The 11,049-nt window shown below is 45.5% G+C and overlaps 1 protein-coding gene across 1 annotated transcript; it reads left to right on the top strand.

Moving 5' to 3' along the window:
• Positions 1–1,846: 1,846 nt before the first annotated feature.
• LOC123762787 (ice-structuring glycoprotein-like) lies at positions 1,847–5,653 on the top strand. The gene is made up of 2 exons (XM_069332090.1): positions 1,847–1,865; positions 3,798–5,653. Exons 1-2 carry the CDS (start codon positions 1,847–1,849, stop codon positions 5,651–5,653), a joined length of 1,875 nt encoding a protein of 624 aa, XP_069188191.1.
• The last annotated feature ends 5,396 nt before the right edge of the window (positions 5,654–11,049 follow it).

The raw sequence follows: 11,049 nt of genomic DNA on the forward strand, positions 1-11,049 counted from the left end.
CAATTTTCTAGTATGTTATTTAGACTAATTTAGTAGAAAACGTTAACGCTTTTGTTCCAGTAGTACATATAGGTACATACTGTATTTGTTCCAACAGTTCATGTAGGTACATACTGTATTTGTTCCAGTAGTACATATAGGTACATACTGTATTTGTTCCAACAGTTCATGTAGGTACATACTGTATTTGTTCCAACAGTTCATGTAGGTACATACTGTATTTGTTCCAGTAGTACATATAGGTACATACTGTATTTGTTCCAGTAGTACATATAGGTACATACTGTATTTGTTCCAGTAGTACATATAGGTACATACTGTATTTGTTCCAACAGTATAAATAGGCACATACTGTATTTGTTCCAACAGTACATATAGGTACATACTGTATTTGCTGTAACTACTATCGTTTTAGGAGGATGGGCTGCAAAAGTATGCAACAAACTAAGCAACAATCTTCCCAAAAACTAAGCAACAATTTCTCCCCAAAGCAACCCCCCCCCCCTCTACCCTCGTCAACGCCCCCTCTCTACCCCTCAATCTCCCCCTTCTCCCCCTCATCTACCACCTCCTATTCTTGCCTTCCTCCATGCCACTTTCTCTCACTCTCACATAAATTCCCTCCCCTACTCTCTCTCTGTACCGTTCCTTCCGTTCCCTCTTCCATCTCCCCTTCCCTTTCACCACCCTAATATTTACCCTTCTATCTATGTCTATCTGTTCCCTCCACTTCAACCTCCTTTCTGCTTGCTCACCCCCTCCCCCTTCTCCCTCCTCTCCTCCCTCTCCCTTATACCACCCCACCCTACCCCACCCTACCCCACCACCACCCATAGCCTCACAGTTCACTCACCCTGGTATTAAACAACGTCAAATGATCGTAAGAGGAAGGAACGAGGTGGCAGGAAACAGCTCGTTGTGTGGGGTAAGCATATCCATCACAGGCTGGCTATAATTATGCACTACATTAGGCAGGGAACTGGAGATTATCGCCGTGATATTCAATTTGCCGGGTTGAGTTTGCATTTTCCTTCTTTTTAGAAGCCTGACACGTTGGAGGGGGTAGGGGAAAGGGGGGAGTGTTCAACGCACGTGGGCTAAGGGGGGGGGGGGGGCGGGGATATGCCACAAGGGTGGGTCAGGGGGGGGGGGATATGCCACAAGGGTGGGTCAGGGGGGGGATATGTCACAAGGGTGGGTCAGGGGGGGGGGGATATGCCACAAGGGTGGGTCAGGGGGGGGGGGATATGCCACAAGGGTGGGTCAGGGGGGGGGGATATGTCACAAGGGTGGGTCAGGGGGATGTGTGCCATAAAGGGGATGTTGAGGGGGACGTTTGCCATGACATAGAGATGGTGGCGAGGTATATTTGTCCAACATCCCCGTGGTTCACTTGACTATTGAAAAAAATCAGTATATATCTGCTCTCTGACTTTTCCTGGAAATTTTGTATGGCGCGATCATATCTGCGCAGTTTCGTCTTACCTTCAGTGTGGATCCAGGCTTCTTTTCTAGTTGTGTGCTTCATATGGAAAGGGTTCCATGACAAGGCTGTATACTAAAGAGCTGATCTCACTTAGGTGTTAGATTTGAGGGTTTAGTTAATTTTTGAAAGGGTAGGGATTTTTTTTTTTTACCCTTCATTCTAGACTGTACTTGAGGGCTCTTCATTTTTATTCTTATCCTCGTAACTTTGCAGTTGCCTGGGTTGGTGTCCTGAAGCCATTCTTTAGACCATTTCTGGAGACAAATTTTTGCAATGTTTAACAGTCTTCCTCTGTTCCGATATATCTCTAGAGATTTACATCATCAGCAGTGATATGACTGAACCGATTCGCTCTGTGATATGAATGAACCAAGGCAAGGTAAGTGTACCTTATACGGACCCTTGAGGCACTCCACTCATCACCCCTCCCCACTCCCATATTACCCCCCCACCCCACCTTTTTCACTGCCTGTGACGCTTTTCTAAGAGTTTCTTGTGAGAAATGTTTGTCTAAATTTTCAGATAACCAATGAAGATGCAGCCTGCCCGTCCCTGCTGTTTGGTTGATGGTGTCGTGTCATAGAGTCTTATAATAAGTTGAATATTTGTTGATGTTTGGAGACAGCAGTTGTCTGCTCCCTTGTGTGTGTGTGTGTGTGTGTGTGTGTGTGTGTGTGTGTGTGTGTGTGTGTGTGTGTGTGTGTGTGTGTGTGTGTGTGTGTGTGCGCGCGCGCGCGCTTGCCTTAGGTCTCGTTTGGAAGGGAGCAACACTGACATTGTCACGTAATGAAATCACACACACACACACACACACACACACACACACACACACACACACACACACACACACACACACACACACACACACACACACGCATTGTTCTGAGATAGTTTGTGGTCAAACGCATATGTTTGTTCACTGCTCACGTCACTGTAAAGGATATATGAATCTTTCCTCCCCTCCCAAGTCCCTCTCTTTCACACACACACACACACACACACACACACACACACACACACACACACACACACACACAAAATTAAGAAGAGACACGCAAAGACAGTCAAGCACCAAACATAAAAACACTCACAAACAGAAAACAGAACCAAAATTTCCCTCACACGGAAAAATGTTACAGAATACTAGAAACATTATCCCCCTCAAGATTACGAAAGTTTGTAATCACATTCAAAAACAAAATGCAGACAAGCACACACACACACACAGAAGCAGACAAGCACACACACACACACAGAAGCAGACAAGCACACACACACACACAGAAGCAGACAAGCACACACACACACACAAAAGCAGACAAGCACACACACACACACAAAAGGAGACAAGCACACACACACACACAAAAGCAGACAAACACACACACTCACAAAAGAAGACAAGCACACACACTCACAAAAGCAGACAAGCACACACACACACACACACAAAAGCAGACAAGCACACACACACACACACAAAAGGAGGCAAGCACACACACACACAAAAGCAGACAAACACACACACACACACAAAAGGAGACAAGCACACACACACACACACACACAAAATCAAGAGAAACACTAAAACAGACGAGAACTCCACAACAGCTGTATTATGTACTCAAAAAAACAAACATGAATGATTAATCTTATTCAATAATACCTCCCCTTCAGCACTGCAACAACAGCAACAAGGTCGATATCACTGTATAAACAAATATTTATCCAGCCTTAGGGGTTAGGTTGGCAATCTCGGTGCACCGGTCTTAACAGGAAGCGTTAAACCGGAGGCGATAGGGCTCTGTGGCCCCCAACAAAAACACAGAGCTTACTGGAACCGTTTATAGTCGATTTTTCTATCTTCTGAATAAAAAAAAGAGGACCCTCACATGTCACACACACATCTGCTCTCTGGCTTCCGAACCACATACAACCACCACAAAATACAATATCCTCCACTACACTCAAATCCCCCACACTACTCGCAATACTCCCCTACCACCTACAATACCCTTACCACATACAATACCCTCCCTGCCACATACAATACCCCCTACCACATACAATACCCCCTACCACCTACAATACCCTTACCACATACAATACCCTCCCTGCCACATACAATACCCTCCCTGCCACATACAATACCCCCTACCACATACAATACCCTTGTGAATCACACAAACACAAGCACGTACAAAAGCAGACGCGCAGATAAAGTTTCCTCAAGACGAGTACCCACAAATACAGGCATGAAACCACGCAAGTAGAAAGGCTTATAAAACCACTAAAGTACCAACCACAACAGCAGACGTGGCAGCTACAACAGCAGACGTGGCAGCTACAACAGCAGACGTGGCAGCTACAACAGCAGACGTGGCAGCTACAACAGCAGACGTGGCAGCTACAACAGCAGACGTGGCAGCCACAACAGCAGACGTGGCAGCTACAACAGCAGACGTGGCAGCTACAACAGCAGACGTGGCAGCTACAACAGCAGACGTGGCAGCTACAACAGCAGACGTGGCAGCAACAACAGCAGACGTGGCAGCAACAACAGCAGACGTGGAAGCCACAACAGCAGACGTGGCAGCTACAACAGCAGACGTGGAAGCCACAACAGCAGACGTGGCAGCTACAACAGCAGACGTGGAAGCCACAACAGCAGACGTGGCAGCCACAACAGCAGACGTGGCAGCCACAACAGCAGACGTGGAAGCCACAACAGCAGACGTGGAAGCCACAACAGCAGACGTGGAAGCCACAACAGCAGACGTGGCAGCTACAACAGCAGACGTGGAAGCCACAACAGTAGACGTGGCAGCCACAACAGCAGACGTGGAAGCCACAACAGCAGACGTAGCAGCTACAACAGCAGACGTGGAAGCCACAACAGCAGACGTGGCAGCTACAACAGCAGACGTGGAAGCCACAACAGCAGACGTGGAAGACACAACAGCAGACGTGGCAGTTACAACAGCAGACGTGGCAGCAGCAACAGCAGACGTGGCAGCTACAACAGCAGACGTGGCAGCTACAACAGCAGACGTGGCAGCTACAACAGCAGACGTGGCAGCTACAACAGCAGACGTGGCAGCTACAACAGCAGACGTGACAGCAACAACAGCAGACGTGGCAGCAACAACAGCAGACGTGGCAGCAACAACAGCAGACGTGGAAGCTACAACAGCAGACGTGGCAGCTACAACAGTATACACAGCATCCACAACAGCAGACGTGGAAGCTACAACAGCAGACGTGGCAGCTACAACAGTATACACAGCATCCACAACAGCAGACGTGGCAGCTACAACAGCAGACGTGGCAGCCACAACAGCAGACGTGGCAGCCACAACAGCAGACGTGGCAGCTACAACAGCAGACGTGGCAGCTACAACAGCAGACGTGGCAGCTACAACAGCAGACGTGGCAGCTACAACAGCAGACGTGGCAGCTACAACAGCAGACGTGACAGCAACAACAGCAGACGTGACAGCAACAACAGCAGACGTGGCAGCTACAACAGCGGACGTGGAAGCAACAAAAGCAGACGTGGCAGCAACAACAGCAGACGTGGCAGCTACAACAGCAGACGTGGAAGCAACAACAGCAGACGTGACAGCTACAACAGCAGACGTGGCAGCTACAACAGCAGACGTGACAGCTACAACAGCAGACGTGGCAGCTACAACAGCAGATGTGGCAGCTACAACAGCAGACTTGACAGCAACAACAGCAGACGTGGCAGCAACAACAGCAGACGTGGAAGCTACAACAGCAGACGTGGCAGCTACAACAGTATACACAGCATCCACAACAGCAGACGTGGAAGCTACAACAGCAGACGTGGCAGCTACAACAGTATACACAGCATCCACAACAGCAGACGTGGCAGCTACAACAGCAGACGTGTCAGCTACAACAGCAGACGTGGCAGCTACAACAGCAGACGTGGAAGCCACAACAGCAGACGTGGAAGCCACAACAGCAGACGTGGCAGTTACAACAGCAGACGTGGCAGCAGCAACAGCAGACGTAGCAGCAACAACAGCAGACGTGGCAGCAACAACAGTATACACAGCATCCACAACAGCAGACAAAGTACCCGTAAAGTATCGTAATCAGAAAACACAAACAACCAAACGAAGCGCCAAACAAATGTAAACAGGAACATAAAAGCAGACAAGAGCCCACAATAACAAAGAAACACCCCCCCCCCCCTCCTCCCCAAAGGGAAACACACACCATATTGCCCAACCAGCTCCTACAAAAGCAAACTACCCCTAACAAAGGCCAATCAAAGCACACAAATGCAAAGGGCAAGAAAAGAAAAGAACAAAAAAAGAGAGGGGGGCAATGAGAGACAACTAAAAAACACAAAGCCAATATTTCTTCCCCTACTAAATACATTTCGCCACCCTTATTACCACTCCACTTCCCCCCTTCCTCTCTGTTCCTTCCCCCCTCCCATAAATCCTCCACCTCCCCCCCCCCTTAACCTGCAACCCCCAGACACGTAGCTATTTACCTCGACAATTTAAAGTCGATTTATATCAATAACTGCATAAAAAATACACCTAAATCAATGGGCGGGCGCCGATGAACAATTAGTTAATGGTCATGCTTGCTGGCGATTTATTGGCTGATTTGCGTTCTGTGTTTTGGTTTGGTGCCCCTGAACGATGGCGGGGAGGGGGGGGTGGCATGGGTTGTGCTTGGGGGGGGGGGGGGGAAGGGAGGGGGGTTGATTGTGAAGGGTGGTAGTGATTGTGAGAGTGGGAGGTGATGGTAATTATGAGGCTGGTTTCTCATTAGGCCGCTACGGACACAATACTCGTTTACAGGTATCTCTCTCTCCCTCTCTCTCTATAATTCCCACCGATCACTCTCTATCCTCGCTATAACCTCTTTCTTCCTCTTCCTACCCTTCATATCTCCTCCGTCTCTCTTACTCCCTACCCTTTCTCTTCACATTTCCCTTCCCTTGTCTCTGCTAACGCTGAAACTAAGGAAGAGGGACGGGAAGGGCAGTAGGCAGCGAGGGGATAAAGAGCCTCTCTCAACAGGTCATACCAGCAGGGTATGCTTGTCTTGGAAGCTAGACGTAGATATATAAGAATACTTAGCAAGAGGGTAAATATAAAAATGTTGTGGATTCCTTCTCACATTGGCCTGCAGGAACATGACAAAGTTGACGCCCTTGCTAAGGCTGCAGTAAATAAAGACAGTATTGAACGGAATCTTGAGTTATCAAATACGTCCCTTAAAAGTGTCATTAGACGAGAACTCCTGAATGAATTTGAAGAAAGTAGAACAGTGCAAACTGGAACTAGTAGGTCCATTTTTCATCACAATGAAATGTGTGGAGTAAAACATGTGTATGGGGCAAGTAACAAAGTCAGTAGACTAACAGATGTTGTCACAGCTCGTATAAGACTTGGCTACAAGTATTTCTGGCAGTTCGGCTTGTATAGGGATCTAGATGAAGTAAAGTGTAAAGTGTGTGGACAAAGATAGGGACACACTCGAACACTATATCTTGGATTGTAGTAAAATTGAGCCAATTAGAGATAAATCTGGGCTCGCGCTATATGATATAGCAACCTATTTCATTATCAAGGGAAAAATACCTGAAATCCTTGCACTGTATCCATATCACGCTTCCAGTAGATAAATGACATATGAGATTAAGAAACTCAGTATTGTGAAGACTAATAATAAACAGCAGCTCCCCAATGACACTGTAATATCTCCATTGGTCAAACAATTATGTATTATCAGTAAGAGCTACCATTAATGTATAATGATTTACTGTAAATATAAAGCTCTTGAAATAGCACTTTCTCTGTAACTAGCTGACATTGTAACTATAAGGTATGAAGGATAGATGAAATTGTTTATGTAATAATCTAAGATGAGGTCTGATAAAGACCTTTTGTGCCCTCTGCAATGGTTTTGCGCTACCGCTCACAGGATGAGTATGGGGTGCACAATAAACTAGCCGCCGTGTCTGCCTCTGTCTGTGTCTGCCTGCCTGTCTGCTGCGGCACTCACACTATCATCCTGTGGGGGCGAGAGAGAGATCTTCTACACTTCTAATACGCCATGACGTCATGCCTCTCCCGTGTGCAAGATGGGAGAGGAGGGAGGAAGGAAAGGAGGATGATCTCACGTTGTCCAAATAAGGAGATATAAACAAAACACATTGTGGGAAAATGTTCGGTTTGTTTACACTCGTCATCTGGTCACGCCTTATATTGTACCGCCAGGCAATAAAATATATTATATATATATATTATATATATATATTATATATATATATATTATATATATATATTATATATATATATATATATATATATTATATATATATATATTATATATATATATATAATATATATTATATATATATATATAATATATATATATATATGTCGTACCTAGTAGCCAGAACTCACTTCTCAGCCTACTATGCGAGGCCCGATTTGCCTAATAAGCCAAGTTTTACTGAATTAATATATTTTCTCTATTTTTTTTCTTATGAAATGATAAAGCTACCCATTTCATTATGTATGAGCTCAATTTTTTTTTATTGGAGTTAAAATTAACGTAGATATATGACCGAACCTAACCAACCCTACCTAACCTAACCTAACCTATCTTTATAGGTTAGGTTAGGTTAGGTAGCCGAAAACGTTAGGTTAGGTAGGTTAGGTTGTCGAAAAAACATTAATTCATGAAAACTAGGCTTATTAGGCAAATCGGGCCATGCATAGTAGGCTGAGAAGTGAGTTCTGGCTACTAGGTACGACATATATATATATATATATATATATATATATATATATATATATATATATATATATATATATATATATATATATAATACACACACACAGTATAGGAATGAAGACAGTATCTAAGAGGTAATTATGAGAAGTGACAACTAAACCAGTACGACTCTATAGTACTTAAGAAGTGATCTGGGAAGGGAAGGAACGGTGCCCAACTACTTGGACCATTAGAGGGAATGAGGGGGGGGGGGGATCGAACGCCGACCTGCAAATAAACGAGGACGTCGCTACTGTACCGACTAGTCGAAGTGACTGGTCCTTTCGAATGGTTAGAGTGCCGAAATCGTTGTGTTCTTGACAATATAATAGTACATCCACCAGGTAGTCACACAACACATTCCTATACGGGCTCACCATAGCCCGTGCTACTTGGAACTTTTTGTTCCGGGTAGCGAATCAACAACAACACACTCCTACGATATCTTACGGGAAGATACTCGTAGAAAAACTCAATAGGGGATGAAGGACATTTTTGCGTTACTGTTGAAAATACAGAGAGACTAATCACCCGTCTGTGTTGGGGAGTCTGCCTGTACGGTATTGGGTCAAGTGCATGGCTCCTGCAACGTGCGCACCCTTATCTTGAATTGTGTTGAACGTCTTGAGATAAGATCGTGAACAGGAGTCCCTAGTTGGTGGTAAAGGAAGGAAGGAATTATCAGGAAAAAGCTCCAAGCCACCACGACTATAAGGCACTGGGAAGGGATCAGGATAAGGATTTGGGATGGGACGGGGGAGAAGGAATGGTGTCTAACCACTTGGACGGTCTGGGGGATTGAACACCGACCTGCATGATGCGAGACCGTTGCTCTACCGTCCAGGCCAATCGGTTGGGAAGTTGGTGGTGAGTACTCCATTATAGATCTGAGTGTAGACTTGTCGAGTTATACATTATTATATACATTGTTATATACGTTATTGAGAAAATCCATAGGAGCAGTGATGAGGATTCGAACCTATGCGGTGGGTATTGCCACGCACACGCCCCGGACAACCAGGCCGCGACGTGGTCAAAAAGGATTGCAACTTGAAGTTCTACTAAACTCAGGAGGGTATTCCGAGGCTTCCACCGAAGTCAGACCAGAATGTTCACCCCCGTGCACACTGGCTCTGTCATCCAGGAATGTTCTACCTCTGACGCTCATCTTTCAATAGACACAGTAATCACCCTAACGTCGTGTAACAATGAGAAATGTGACGGGATGTACCTATGGTAAGTTACGGTGTGGTAACTCACCCCTAACTTACCACAGTTCACCACAACTCGCCAAAGACGGCCATTGTGTCACCGTATCGCATTAACACTCACCGTTGTCAACAAGCCCGTCACCGTTACTGCCTCTTATCACCACGAGCCACCGTAGAGAAGCAACCCAACACCATACCCAACCACCTGATGTCATATTCCCCCCCTCCCCCCTACCCCCAACAGCTGACTACCAACACAAGACAACTGTAACCCCTCCCCCGCCCCCCCCCCTCTAAGATGTTCCACCCTCGCATCTCATCCACACACACTATATATATATATATATATATATATATATATATATATATATATATATATATATATATATATATATATATATATATATATATATATATATACACGCACACACACACACACACAATGGATACATAACGGTTGGGGTTGGGAGCACATAAGGTTCATCAAGTGGGAGGAGTTAAGGGAGGGAAAGGGGGGGGGGGGTTACATAGTCGATATCAGGTGGGACAGTTTGTGTGGCGAATGAAGGAAGTTCTCCCGTTGTCTAGACGAAGATAAAGTATACCTGAGAATAAGCTGATGATAGTTGGATAAGAGTGCTTGATATGTAGTGCCTCGGCTATGTCTAATCTCCTACTGTCGCTGTGTCTCTATTATTTGAGTACAAGCAGTACCTCGGGAGTCTCGGGAGACTATGGAGTTGCGCTCTGGTGGTAGAGGCTGGAGTGTCCTCTCCAGGGCCCCAAGGCCACGGTAGGTCGATATGGAGAAGCTGTTACCCATGCAGCAAGTCCTCCCCCAACCCCCTCTCTCACGTTGCTGAACTTTTCCAATGGAATGGCAAACGCTTGGTTCCTATTGTACTATTTGTCAAGATATCTCTCTGAAGACGATCTAATTGTGTGTAACAATAATAATGTGATCTTAGGTAAGAGCTTCGTTGTCTACTCGTAATCTACACCTGATGAGACATTTTACTCGTAATATCTACACGAATTTAATCATTCGAAAACGATAACAAAAATCATTAATTGTAATATTATTACTAAATTACACACAGAAAGCATATTAGCGCGATGCATCAATGAACAAATCCACAAGGGCCGTGGATTTCGAATCCTCGTCACGCCCCTCGTGGATTTGTTCATTGTTGCTAAATGTTATTTTCCCGGTCGTGGATTAGTCCAATTCCTTAACTGTAGCCTCTGTTTAACGCAACAGTAAAATGTGTACTTGGATGAAAAAACGATTCTTCGCGGCAGGGGATCGTATTCCAGGGACCATAGGATTAAGGACTTACCCGAAACGCTACGCGTACTAGTGGCTGTACAAGAATGTAACAACTCTTGTATATATCTCTCAATTGCTAAGGTCGGTATCAGCTGACCTGTCGAGGGAGTTTGTTTACAAACAACGACTACTGGGAGGAGGAGGAGGAGGACTCCTGTCACTCGTCCACCGTGGAAGATTTTCCGACA

The sequence above is a fragment of the Procambarus clarkii genome, chromosome 27 (genome assembly GCF_040958095.1).
Source record: "Procambarus clarkii isolate CNS0578487 chromosome 27, FALCON_Pclarkii_2.0, whole genome shotgun sequence".
NCBI lineage: Eukaryota > Metazoa > Arthropoda > Malacostraca > Decapoda > Cambaridae > Procambarus > Procambarus clarkii.